The sequence below is a fragment of the Eptatretus burgeri genome, chromosome 15 (assembly GCF_056783735.1).
Source record: "Eptatretus burgeri isolate ZD-2024b chromosome 15, Ebu_testis_v1, whole genome shotgun sequence".
Classification (NCBI taxonomy): Eukaryota; Metazoa; Chordata; class Myxini; order Myxiniformes; family Myxinidae; genus Eptatretus; species Eptatretus burgeri.
In genome coordinates, this window is record NC_140975.1 from 60,957,729 (window position 1) to 60,972,728 (window position 15,000).

Sequence of the window (15,000 nt, forward strand, 5' to 3'; positions counted from 1 at the left end):
CAAGGACGAATTGATTAGATTTTGGTGAAGATCCTAATGTTAGAATTTTTTTAATTCTCAAAGTGATTTTTCACCATTGACATACTGGGCCCAAAACAAGATATAGCATGATGCCTCAAAAAGTTGTGAACGGATTGTGACAAAACTTAGTGGATGAGTTGGGTTGGTGAGAAGAACAAACCGATTCGATTTTGGTTTAGGTCCGGCCTATCAATGGGGTACAAAACATATTGTCAGTCTGGAGGAGGCATGCACTCTACCGAGTGCCGTTCTAGTTTAGCTTGGTTTTCATTCCATTTGCATCTTCAATTCGGAATTAAAGAACCATTATTATATCCCCACTCCCCCCATTTGAGTTTGAGCCTCTGTTACGCCGTTAAATAACACCAGGTGGGTTGACTCAGCCTGTCAATCCTTCCGAGGTCAGCAAAATGAGTACCAGCTTAATTGAAATGGGAGGGACTGCATCAGTGGCACAACCACGCTCCCAGTAACGATGCAACCAGCAGGCTGCATACAATATAATAATAATAATAATAATAATAATAATAATAATAATAATAATTGCCCACTCCCTGCCATTCCTTTCGGTGAATACACCCACAGGTTCAAAACGTCATGGCAACGTTGCAAATATTAGGAATTTTGCACACTTCCTGGGTGGTCGCTTGTCACAGGTCGTGTTAAGATTAAGGGACCAAAATAGTGGTTGCTGGTCACATTATATGGGCGGTTGCTGAGTGAAGGGTCATTATGAGGTGCTTGTTCTGTGAAGGCAGTTATTAGCACAGGTGTGAAAAACTTCCACAAAAGCTTAATCTCTCTCATGAACTAGTTTATCCTATCCTCTTGACCTTGGTATGTACTGAATCCCATCTCAAAATGGTTGCAGTCAAGCAGCTTGCTTTCTCAGAATGTAACGAGTCTACATCCTTTACACACTTTTGGTGTTTTGTATTTGTTAAGTGTCTGGTGTACGCCACCACTCGATGACCTCACTCACCTCAAAATAATATCAGCCTAGACTCTGCTCGAGACAAGTCAGAATACCCAATGTCCCAGAATACCCAAGCGATGTGATCATCGTTTAACTTCTCACACCAATGGCTTATTGACTTCGTCAACTATACCGGGGAAGGTAAAAAAGAAAAGAGGTTCTGTCCAGTATGGAATATCATTGGCAATTGGCCTAGCAGGCATCAGTGCACATGGTCTCAAATCCTTCTCTGTTGTTCTTGTTTCTCCTTTGCCTGATACTTTAAACTGGTATTCTCCATTTGTTGCCGCCCATCTACCTCGAAGTCTGATAACAGCTCACTTCAAAATCATGCAATCTATCATACCTGCCTACATCGTATTTTCTTTTTTCAAACAGCCCGATCTCTGACCATCAGTTTGAATTGCATCCCAGTCACACAAATCTGGAAATGCTGCGGCTTCTCCCTCAACAATGGTCAGAGGCCCTAGATCTCAAACAAGATGTTAGAACGGTCTCCGTCGACACATCTCGGGTAATCGACAGTCTGGCATCCTGCTCTTCTTGCTAAGCTCACTGCTTGACATACGAGGCCTATTTCAAACCTGGCTCTCTGACTTCCTCCACTCTCATTGCCGTTTTTGCATTGCTATCAATGAAACCCACTATCCTCTACTCCCAATGGAGACTGGAATGCCCTCAAGGCAATGTCTTAGACCCAGTCTTGTGACCTCATCTATGTAAATGACCTCTCCGATGCTCTGGAACCCTCTTGCTTTGTAAAGCTGATGCCATATTGTGTCAAACAGGACCCCCATCGCACAGACAGGCAGATAGCAGTGAGATTACTGTCTGCTTATATGGATTAGATGCTGGTATGACAAATGCAACATGTCCTATCTCAGGAAATCTCACAGTCTTACCCTGCCTTACTGGATGGATCATCAAATGAAATCACCTATTTCCCTGGTCAGCTCCTGGAAAAGATTTGGTCTCTTGGAATTATAGGCCTCTCCTCGGCTGATATCAGTCACGACCTCTCCTCGGCTGACACTATAAGCAAAACTGGTTGCCAAAAGCTCGTCACAGCCCTGGTATCCTCCATCATTCCTTCAACAGAAATCAGAGGAAGTTCAATCACACCCTTCTATCCAAGGGTTAAAGACAGGCAGTACACCACATCTCAGGTCATCCCACATCAGTAGCCACAATATCTTCTGTCTTCACTAACAATGCCTAAACCAACTATATTACTTATTATCTCTGCCACCAAAGGTGGACGGAGGTGATGTTTTCACCCCTGTTTGTCTGTGAGCAGGATACCTCAAATAGTTATGGAAGGATTCACATGAAATTTGGAGGACAGGTTTGGTGTGTGACAAGGACGAACTGATTCGTTTTTGGTGACGATCCGGATATGGATTCGAGAATTTTTCAAGTGATTCTTCACTTTTGAGAGATGGGGCCAACAATAACATATACAGCAGCATGATATTTCAAAACGTTGTGGACGGATGACAAAACTTGATGGATGAGTTGGTTATATGACAAGAACAAACTGATTAGATTTTGGTTCAGTTCTGGATCCAGATCCGGCCTATCAGTGGGATACAAAACGTAAACTGTTCAGCTTGACGGAGATATGCACTCTACCGAGTGCCGTTCTAGTAGGTTGCTGTTTTTCCTGTTTGTTCTTTCCCTTGCTAGTTTTGTCCAATTGTGGACGAACTGCCCCAGCTGCCAGCAAGTTGTCCATTCACCCTGTCACCTCACTCTTCCATTAAAATTAAAAAGCATTTAAAATGGAATGGAAACAACAGCAATTTGTTTAAACATTTTTGATAGCTATTAAACTACATATTGTTACGTTTGAGGGGGGGGGGGTATGCATTCAAAGGGTAATTAGGATGTTTAATTAGGTATGCCATGCTGTTCGAGTTTACCAGGATCTCGATGTAATAAGTAGTAATTCAGTGGTGATAAGTTGTCTAGTAAATGTTCATTTCTTCAAGGGGGAAATGATAAATGTCACGTAATTAGATAGGGACACGGGATAGGGTAAGTGTGTCTGCGTAAACCCCTTTTGGTATTCTCTGGAGACTGGCCGTGACGTCACAGTACAGTGCAGCTGATGGCTCCGCCCCGTGATCACGATTGGCAGAAGGCGACGGCAGTGGGCCAATAAACGGCTCGATTGGAGGTGACGAGGGCAGAAGGATAAAAAGGTTCTGTTCGGGGTCGAAAAGGAAGAAGAAGAAGATTACAACCAGAACACTCGTGTTTTTTGGTGTGGAACCTGTGGCGGCAGAGAGAGCGTCCTGGTTGCTGTGCTGAGTCGACCGTGCTCTTGATCGTGCTCTTGATCGTGCCTGGGAGCCTTGCCGAGCCTCGTGCCTCGCTTTGGTTGGCTCTAGGGTTCTGCTGACTCGGAATACGGGGTCGGGCGGCGGGTGGACCTGCCTCCCTCTCCTGCTCGCGGCTTGGCGCGGGAGCTGGTTCCCTGGCGGCTGTGGGCGGACTTGGGCCAGGACAAGGAGGTCGACAGCACCGCGGTTTCTCCTGCTCCCCCCTGGCGAGAGCAAGGCCGGCTCGTCCGGCGCCGATCCAGGGACAGTTGCGTCCACACCACGGTCCAGCCTGACCACCAGAGATAGCTACGTTGTGTGTGTGTGTGTGTGTGTGTGTGTGTGTGTGTGTGTGTGTGTGTGTGTGTGTGTGTGTGTGTGTGTGTGTGTGTGTGTGTGTCTGCTTGGCGCCTTAGAGGGATTGAGAACTGTATATTCATTGGAATTGTCTGTGTTTTTCCCCACACCCGATCCCACACCATCCCGTCGAATCTCCCCGGATCCCTCTTCTTGCCGAGTCTTGTTATTTCTGGTCAATAGTAAAAAGAATAAACATCATCAACTCAGTGAAAAGTGACTCGTGCCACCTTCCTCGTCCCGTTTGCGGTAGAGCGATTAAAACCGCCGTCTTTGGGTTATATAAAAATAAATCGCCTCCATCGTTTCGGCTCATTCTACGTTGGCGGGACTGTTCAAGTCCCGTGGACGTCACAATATGTTTTGGAAGGCTGGTGGAAGAGGTGTTACTCACTGCACAAACCCTTCTTCTTTTAATAATTCCTAGAAAACTGACCAATTAACCATGAGTGAAAGTGTGTTACTGGATGGAATATCAGGCTAATTAAAATTACCAAGTTCTACCATCATCCTTTTCAGAGTCCTTTCATTTTCAAGTGAGGGGAAATTGCATGTCTGAATATTCATCGCTGCATTTCTAGCAATCATAGCAACAAAAAACCCAGACAATAAATTAATGTAATGACTATGACTCAATATAAACAATGACCTTCAAAAAGTATCACACAATTACGGCGATTAAAAAACAGGAGAGAAAAAAAATCAACTGGAGAGTTCATAGAACATGATACCCTGAGCAGTGTTAAAATGTATACTTCAATGTCAATAAAATAATGATTTTAAAGATCATAAAAAAATATTGGAAATGTAGAACAACTGAAGCAGTCTTATACACCACCCTGATACACAGTAACAAGACGCCATCAATTCGTAGTTTAGGAGATGGATGCTTTATGGATCACCAGAGAATGCAGCGTCAATGGGCATTATACACAGCCATGTCAGCAGCCTCTTCTTCACCCTCTCACATGATATGACTAAATGACCGTTTTTACAGCCATTTTTCCCTGCTGTGCAGGGGTTGGCTTTTTCCTGAGACAATGTTTTATGGCCGGATGCCCTTCCTGACACCAACCCTGGTCGCCTCTTACGACACACAGGGATATGGTACACCTATTCTAACCGGGGCAAACACCAGGACCAGTACACTGGTACTCATTTCGCCGACCTCTGAAGGATGACAGGCTGAGTCAACCCCCTGGTGTTAATTCAGCAGCCAACGGGGCTTGAACTCAGGACCCTGGGATCCCAAGCCACCACCCTAACCACCAAGCCAACACCAGGCTCACATGATATGTATGTACGTGTACATATATGTATATATATATATATATATATATATATATATATATATATATATATATATATATATATATATTTCTCTTAATGTCTGCGTGTAATTTGACGTATCTCCTCCAAAACTGCCGAACGGATTGTCGCCATGCGGGTGCTCTGTGGTCTAATCAACAGCATGGACTATGTGAGATCGCGCCAGACGGACACGTTTGGGAATTTTGGGCGATTTTATAATTTTTACGTTCGTTTGCATGGCAATGTGTGACATCACCGCTGAGAGGCTCAATTCCGTCATGACATCATCGGTCATTCGCTGACGTCATTAACCTCCGCCAACGAAGATGGATGGAGGTTACTGTTTTCACCCGTCTGTTTGTTTGTTTGTGAACATTATTACGGAAAAACTCCTCAACGGATTTCGACGAAACTTGGTGGAGGGATTAGGTATGGTCCAAGGATCATGCCATTAGATTTTGGACTTGGTCCACAAAAAAAAATTTCGATTTTATTTGAAATATATTTGAAAAATTTTTTTTTTTTGCATTTCTACATGTTTTAAGTGATTTCCAACCCCTCCCCCCCCCAAAAAAAAAATTTGTTTGAGGAAAAAAAATAATTTGCAACTTTTTTTCAAAAATATTTCGATTTTTTTTTGGCATTTCTACATGCGCGTCGATCTGGTTAAGTTTATTCAATCGTGGTTCAGTAGAGTCTGATCCGTTTTGACCTACAATGAATAGGATATCAGGTTCACTCAAGTGACCCAACAATATTGGCAGCGGAGGTTTTGCACTCTACCGAGTGCTCCCCCTCTAGTTACGTCTGTCGTCGACAGACCGTCACCACCAAGAGGCGTAATGCCACTCCAAAAAGCAGCGTCTGCAATGTAAAACCCTCTTCTGCACATGTTGACTGCCTCAGAAGGTAAATTTGACAAAAAAAAATGTAACAAGAAACATTGTATTTAAAGTAAAGATTTATTTAAAAAAAATATTATTTCTGTTAACGTCTGCACGTAATTTGACGTTTCTCAACCTCCATCATTACCTGTGTTGTGTCTTGCGTGTGTGATCTTCAAATTAAAGCGTCTTGCGGTGTTCGATCGTCGGATGTGCACCAAAAAGTGCTGTTCATTGAAATTTGCATTCTGATTCTCGGTCACCCTCCACTGCTCCTGTTCAGTCTGGGGCGAGGCCTATATCATGTTAAACTTTCCCCATCAGATGCCAACCTTCCAGTCACACTGCAGAGGATGCAATTTCCAGTCACTCGCATACTCAATGCCCAGGGCCAAACATTTGACAAACTCGGAATATACCTCCCAGCCCCCCGTGTTCTCCCATAGCCAACTATATGTTGCAATTTCATGTGCAAGAGATTACTCCTATATATCTATCAAAGTGGACAATAATTCCTCACAATGACTATTCAGCAACAAGACACTCACCCAAAATGTCACCTACAGGGAGGTCCTTTAGAAAACTAAGGACAGGTAACGATAGTGCATCACATCCCGAATGACACCCTCCCCAGTTTCCCATAACATCAACTATTATGCCTCATCCACCTTTTGCCACCCATTCAACTCCGTTCGGAGCACGGGTATATGCTTTTATATATATATATATATATATATATATATATATATATATATATATATATATATATATATATATTGTTGCGAATTCGCGCCCGCCGGCGTGCGAACGGCCACGTGACTCGAATCGCGGTACGTCACCCACCGGACGGACAATTCTGTCGTGACCCTCTCAGACTAACGCCGGCAGGTAGTCACGGGTGGGCCTATCGGCCTCACCAGGATCGTGCCAATCGGCCACCCGCGTGGGATAGGGTTGTTCGCCAAACTCGACCTACCTAAGTACCCACGCGGATGGTAGACCGGGCGATCGCACCTCGCCGCAGGTCGACTCCGGACACGGGCCGCTTAAGCGATCCGTTCCGTGCTATCGGGATAACCGAGCGGTGTTATCGTCGGCCTCGACGGTTCCGATTAATTATCGGGCGTATTAAGCCCACGACGAACCCGTTACGTGAAGCAAGATGGAGATTCAATTAAAGATAAGACGAAGCGAAACGGGAAAACAGTTCAACATAATGCACATTTATTCCGCGGCACACGGAGAGCACACATATACAGCCAAACAGAATGCACATATATCAAATGCAACAAAAGAAACAATGACGCAGAGATACTACTGAATAAGACCGACACACGGCAACACTTACCAGTTTTACTTCACAGACGGCGCCGACACACATTTACTCAAAAGCAAAGGAAAAGAAAGCCACCCTCATAGGCAAGGGGGCAGACGGGCCCATAGGCCAATGTGTGCGCGGGACCTGGAGGAGCGGCCAGGCCCGCGAGACCCGGGGGGGGGGGGGTCCTACCCGCGTCTTCGTGATGAGCCGCAAATGTGGCAGCGCGGCGGTGCCCCGACTTCGTGCTCCTTCGCGGGTTTCGTTGGCACCGCTTGGAGTGGGGTGGGAATGGGGCCCCCTTTTCGCACTATCTCAGCGCTGGGGAAAGGGGGAATTGTTGATGCTCTGGGGAAGGAGTATAGCTGGCTTGCTTGGGTCCCGTGACGAGTGATTCCACCGCGACCTCGTCGCCAACCGCCGTCTTCCTTGCCTCGGAGCCGAGCTCCTCAGACTCTTCCCCCAATTCCCCTCAGCTGACTGCAGAAAACCACCTGGACGCCCTCGCCTCCCGACTCCACTCCGCGCTCCAACTGCCCCGCAACAACAACTCCTGCGCAACAACTCTTCTTTCTCTCTGCCCCAAAACTCTCTTCACTTTTCTGCCACTCAACTCTGCTTTTCTGCTCGGCGTTTTATAGGCCGGCAGGAGAACCCATATGCAAATTTCCGGATCAGGATGAGCTTGGGGGTGGAGCCACGCTCGCCCATTGGACGGAGGAAAAAGGGCGTGAATCTCCTCTGATCCTAGAATTTGCATATCTCGATTCCAAACAGACGCGCATAGAGGCGGGGCCAAGCCGCCCCGCGCTTGCTGATTGGACGGATCAGAAGTGGGCGTGTAGCATTCCTGATCCGAATTCTCCTCGGAAAGGCCGCATTTTGCACTCGCGGCTCGTCGCGTATCTTGTACGTGCCCAGGACAGCCCGACGCTCGGTGCTCACAGGTGGTGCGGGAATGGCCGCAGAAGGAGAGAGGTGAAGGTGGTGGAGAGTTTATGGTGGTGGTTTATGGCCATGGTGCCGTTTGGAATGGCGGTGATGCGATGTTTGCGGGAGCGAGTTGTGAAGGTAAAGATCGTGGCTGTTGGCGTTGTGTTGTTGTGAAGCGGCGTTGTGGTTGGTGGTTGTTGTGTGATGGTGGTTGAGACGTGGTTGGTTCAAAATAAAGACAGAACAGAAAAACGGCTATCTCAAAGCGTCGCAGCCCGGATGGATCACATAAATTCCCTCTACACATGTACTTACAGAGATATCTCACCTATGGGACCTGAATGGTGGTTTGCGAATTTCCACAACCGTAACAATATATATATATATATATATATATATATATATATATATATATATATATATATATATATATATATATATATATATATATATATATATATATACACACACTAGGTGAAGGCACCCGGCGCTGCCCGGGTTTCTTTTTGAATGAATTTAATCTTCTATACATATGTCTGACGCGAGCACAGTATCAGTTCCCTATTGGGCCATGGCAGTCAGAGGCTAAGGGGGTTGGTGAGGGGGAAACACACCCCTCCCCCCCCAGCCGAGGGGCCTTGGCACATAGCCTATAACCTTCCCGGGGCCCATCCCGACATTTTTTGTTTCAGTGGTTAGCTCCTATCTTTCACCCTTCAGGAGATTAGCGCGTGCAGACAAACAAACAAACAGACAAACAAAAACTTAAAATCATATGTTAGATATATTGTATATGGCGTTAGCCCCATGTCAATCGGCTGAACTTGAAAAATTAACGCTACAAAATCAGGTGATGACGTCATAATTCGGAAACCGGAAGTACAATTCTTTTACATCGGGACACTCCCGGGTACATGTTCTGTCAGCATGTGAAGTTTGGTAAGGATCAGTCCAGTACTTTTCGCGTGCATAGTCACAGAGAAACACACAGACACACTTTCAACTATGTATGTATATATATATATATATATATATATATATATATATATATATATATATATATATATATATATATATATATATATATATGTATATATATGTATATATATATATATATATATATATATATGTATATATATGTATATATATGTATATATGTATATATATGTATATATATGTATATATGTATATGTATATGTATATGTATATGTATATATGTATATATATATATATATATATATATATATATATACATATATATATACATATATATACACATATATACACATACACACACATACACACACACACAAGGTGAAGGCACCTGGCGCTGCCCGGGTTCTTTTTGAATGAATTTAATCTTCTATACATATGTCTGATGCGAGCACAGTATCAGTTCCCTATTGGGCCATGTCAGTCATAGGCCAAGGGGGTTGGTGAGGGGGAAACACACTCCCTTTCCCCCCCCCCACCCCCGGCCGAGGGGCCTTGCCACATCGCCTATAATCTTCCCGGGGCCCATCCTGACATTTTTTATTTCAGTGGTTAGCTCCTATATTTCACCTTTCAGGAGATTAGCACGTGCAGACAAACAAACAAAAACTTAAAACCATATGTTAGATATATTGTATATGACGTTGGCCCCATGTCAATCGGCTGAACTTGAAAAATTAACGTTACGAAATCTGGTGAAGATGTCATAATTCAGAAACCGGAAGTCGGAAGTACAATTCTTTTACATCGGGACACTCCCGGGTACATGTTCTGTCAGCATGTGAAGTTTGGTGAGGATCAGTCCAGTACTTTTTGTGTGCATAGGTTACAGAGAAACACACAGACACACTTTCAACTTGTGTGTGTGTGTGTATGTATATATATATACACACACACACACACACACACACACACACACACACACACACACACACACACACACACACACACACACACACACACACACACACACACACACACACACACACACACACACACACACACACACACACACACACACACGCGCGACAACCCGTGAACCCATTGGGTTCCCGTTGACAGCAGTCGCTAAAAAAAAAAAATCATATGTATATATATATATATATATATATATATATATATATATATATATATATATATATATATATATATATATATATATATATATATATATATAGACATAACTCCAGCAGACTATACCGCTGAGGTTGTTTGCATTGATCAAATACTCCCGAAGAGTACTTGACTGATTTGGGAATTTATATTTTAATAATTTTTTTCATTGCCCGATTTTAACGAAACTTGATATGGCAGGTCAATGTGAAAAAAAACAGAGAAAAGAAAGTCGAAGAAAATATTGTGAGTAATCTTCTCAACACAATTTTATTTATTAATGAACACGGAAGTATTAGATCAAAATGGCGATGTTTAGTTTTGTTTGACTGCCAGACAGGGAGACAGAGTAAAACAATTATCTCACTCCTCTCTGCGCATGTGCGATCGGAACAAATTCAGAGCCAAAGTACTGTTAAACGGCAAACTTGTCTTCCGGTTCATATACTGGTTCGTGTTCATAATGTTACATTCATTTTAAATAAGGTGTTCCTCGATCATAAAAAGACGGAAGGACGGACATGAACCAATTGCTTAACCCCACTTTTCACTTCACGTGTGTGGGGTAAAAATGTTGTGCCAACCGTAAACAGCGTAACACACCTGTCGAAGGCCTTTACACGAGCCAGAAGTTTCTTGTTGTTACGGCAATTTATGAGGACCTGTGTGTTGTTCTTCACAGACTGCGTAAGTACCGAGAGTGGGCCAGTGTTGAACTCTTCCTCCTCCCTCTTGGCCAGTTCCTCTGGCGTCATCTCGCTCTTGGGCTTATTCATGAGGTTGGTCCTGAGAGAATGCAATCAACAATTTGTACACTTATTACATGGTACTTTAGAACAAAGCTGTTTTGTGCTCAAAAGAACAAAATGCATTGTTTTGGAGGAAATCTCTAAATACACAAGTTTTGTTATTTTGAAATGGAATTTATGTGATCATCGCTAAATGAGCATCAACAATAACCTGAGCATCAAAACATCAGGGAGAACGTCTTAATCATGAAGGCTGGTGTCGTTTTGCATCGGCAGTCAGGAAGGACAATGGATGGAATCAATAAAACATTCATTGAAGTAAAAGTCATGGGAAACAAGGCGAAGCAGAAGTTTCAGGCATCCAGCCTTCATCGGAGAAAAAAGTTAAAAAAGCCCCTTTTGCTTGAACGAAGGGTGAACGTCCGAAACGCCAGCTTCTCGTGGCAGTTGGCATACCTCAATGAACGTTCTGGTGATGTCATACTTTATTGAAAAGAATAATATGATCTGGCAATTTTGAGTTTTTGAAACTCTACAAGCACTTCCTGTCATAGCCAAGTGCTATTAGGAACACAATAAATTCAACAAAGAGGCCACTATCATTTATTAGTCACGACAATCTCCAATGTTGCTTCCAAATGGTATAAAAGTTTCAGCTTCCTGTATTTACAAGAAGGCCATGGTAAAAACACCGACATAAAAAAAGAAAACAAAAGGACTTTTATTCTTGCGCTGGTTGAAAGAGCTCAAAATGGGAGGATATATATATATATATTATTTTTTTTTTTTTTAACAGGAAAGAAATTTTTTTTTGAGGAGTGATCAAGCCAACGGTCTGTTACCTATACACTGCCTGGGTTCAATTATTTGGCTGATTGAAAAAAATTATAGGTGTGATGGAAAAGAGAAAAGGGGAGGAGGTGTGGCAACCTGGGTAAAAGACAGCATTGTATTGAGAGAAAGGCATTCAAGGCATTAAGGAGAGAATTGATGGAGAGCATTGTGCATGGATAGAGATTAGAGATTGTAAAAACAATAAGATACTGGTAGGATGATATGATAGGGCTCTGGGTGGGAAGGAAGAGGAAGGAAGAGTACATGAATAATTATTCAAAATGACACATGGTAAGGGAAGAGTATCAATTTTGGGGGATTTTTAACTTGCCAGGGATAGATTCGGTCCAGGAACAGGGAAAGGGCAGAGTAGATGAGGATTTCTTCAAGGTACTCCAGGATTGCTTTTCAACCCAGTTAGTACAACAGCCCATGAAGGGGAGTGCAGTGTTAGACCTCTTTTTGAGGATTAATCCCAATATGGTTGAGATGTGAGAACATCTGGAGACAAGCGGCCACAATATAGCAAGCGCTCCTCTATTATTGAGACGTGAAGTTCAGGATAGTGGTGGAAGGTTGTTACATTTTAGAAAGGCAAACTTTGAAGGTATGAGAAGTGATTTGGCAGCATTAAACTGGGTAATGCTAATGAGTGGGATGTCTGCATCGGTGAAATGGGCAACCTTCAAGGAGCAAGTGTGTACGGTGTAGAGTTAGCATGTTCCAGTGAGGTGTAAAGGTGGAGGCAGGAAGAAAGCAGTGTGGTACGCAGTGCAATTAAGGATAAGCAGAAGGCAATTATCAAGCACAAAATAGTGGGACTAGAGTCCGACTCACGTCGGTATAGGAAGAAACATGAGATGAGTTAAGAAAATTACTGAGCATGCTAAAAGGGAATATGAAAAGGACATCGCCAGGTATATTAAACAAAAACAGTGAGACATTCGAAGAAGAGTGTAGGCCCAGTGAGGAATAGCACAGGAGAGTTTGTGCATGATGAGAATAAGAATGGCAGGGTTTTTTTTTTTTTTGCTTCGACATTTACACGCGAAGAGAACTTCCAATAGCGGAGAGTATAGATCTTGGGGGTGAGCAAGGGCTTTTAGAAGAGATCCATGTTGGAGTAAATGAGTAGATAAGGCTCCAGGGCTGATAAATATGCATCAAAGAGTATTGAGGGGAGTGACTGAGCAGGTAAGCGAGATGTTAATTGATATTCTCAATAGTTCACTGGAGTCAGGGCCGGTACCAGAGGATTGGAGAGGAGAAAATGTAACACCATTATTTAATTAAGGAACCATAGACCTGTTAGTTTGACTTCAGTTGTGGGGAAGGTGTTGGAGACATTAATTAAGGAACGGATAGGAAAACATTTTTTCAAAAACCAATGTCACCCCCAGGGTGACCAGTATCTTGCCAAAAGGTGACCACGTGTGACTTCTTTAAGGTCACACTGAGGTGAACAGAGCTGATATCCACCAGGAGCGACTCCTTAAGGAATATCTGCCAACGAGAGATTCCGATGAGAATCGTTCTACAGAGTAACCATGAAAAATATGCGTTTGCCTCATAACGTCACCAGATGACGTCATAATGTCTCAAGCTTGACATATCTAGAAAGCACTCATCGAGGTGTTCAATTTGAGGTACTACACGATATGGTTCCTAAAACTTGAAAATTTGACCTTGGGGTCAAATATGTTTGACCTGAGGCGCTAACCATGAAGGTCAAGGTCAATCGCCACCAAAAGTTAATCAGCTGAGCGCCAGACTATGAACTATATTCCCATGAAGTTTGAAGACTATCCGATCAAAATTACTCAAAAAATAAGGGTTTCGTCGACTCCCCTGATTTGCGACAAAGTGACCTTGACCTTCAAAATTGTATGTGCTGAAAGGGACCTCTTTCGGCCTCTGATATGCGAAGTTACAAAAATTTCCAATGATAACTGTGCTCTGCAGAATTTTTTATACGTGATTACAGACAAACAAAAAAAACAAAACATACAAGCTGACTAACATATCATGCAAAAACTTCGTTTTGGCAAGATAATAAATACAAACAAATTAAAGGTAGTCAGCATGGGTTCCTGTCTAAGTTTTTAAGAGTTATATGAAGCAGTTTCCGATTGGGTGGATGAGGGAAAGGCAGTGGACACAATATATCTCGACCTGAAGAAGGCATTTGATAAGGTACCACATCAGAGGTTGTTCGCCAAGGTGAGGGCTTGTGGAGTGGTTGGTCAGGTAGCTAATTGGATTGCAAACTGGCTTAGTGGGAGGAACCAAAGAGTGACTGTGAGTGGGAGGACGTCTTGCTGGGAGGATGCAAGTAGTGGGGTCCCTCAGGGATCTGTACTCAGAGCATTATGATTCATTAATTGCAGCACCTTTTATAGAAAGTCTACACCCCCTTTCAAAATCTTCACCTCTTGTTGCCGTAAAGCCTGGAAATATATTACATTAAATAAGACTTTTTCCACCTTAATTTACACATTGTAACCCACGATTTCCAAATGATAAACAAATTCTTCAAATTTCATAAAATTAATTAAAAATACAAAACTACAATATCTTGAATGGATGAGTGTCCACCCCTCTGGGTTAATATTTGCTGGAAGCACCTATGACAGTAATTACAGCTGAGTCTGGTGGGATAGGTCTCTACCAACTTTGCACACCTTCATTGGGCAATGTTTGCACATTCTTCTGTGCAAAACTGTTCAAGATCAGTCAAGTTGTGTGGGGAGTGTTGATGGACAACAATCTTCAAGTCATGCCACAGATTTTGATTGGATAAAGGTCTGGGCTCTGATTGGGCCACTCAAGGACATTTATCTTTTTGTTCATTAGCCACTCCAGTGTAGCTTTGGCAGTGTGATTCAAGTCGTTGTCATACTGAAAGGTGAACTTCCGTCCCAATTTCAACTTTTTTGCAGAAGGCAGCAAGTTTTCCTCGAGGATTTTTCTGTATTTTGCTCCATCCATTTTCCCTTCTATCCTGACAAGTGCCCCAGTCCCTGTTGATGAGAAACATCCCCATAACATGATGCTGTTGCCACCATGCTTCACAGTAGGGATGGTGTTCTTTGGGTGGTGATGTGTTGGGTTTGCGCTGAACGTAACGTTTTGCATAAGGCCAAAAAGTTCCATATTGGTTTCGTCAGACCACAAAACTTTTTGGCAC

General features: G+C 43.2%; 1 protein-coding gene and 1 long non-coding RNA gene across 3 annotated transcripts in view; one reads left to right on the top strand and one right to left on the bottom strand.

Annotated features, from left to right (window-relative positions):
- LOC147012300 (uncharacterized) overlaps positions 1-15,000 on the top strand; it is a 302,367-nt gene that overhangs the window by 136,668 nt on the left and 150,699 nt on the right. The window lies entirely within an intron of this gene.
- SNRPD2 (small nuclear ribonucleoprotein D2 polypeptide) overlaps positions 6,118-15,000 on the bottom strand; it is a 13,450-nt gene continuing 4,567 nt past the window's right edge. Inside the window, exons 2-3 of one of the 2 annotated variants that reach the window (XM_085856288.1) lie at positions 10,834-11,016; positions 6,118-6,157 (exon numbers count right to left, since the gene is read on the bottom strand). In XM_085856288.1, the coding sequence (XP_085712414.1) occupies positions 6,133-6,157; positions 10,834-11,016 (208 nt within the window). In that variant the 3' untranslated portion in view covers positions 6,118-6,132. The other variant, XM_085856287.1, reaches the window with a different exon arrangement.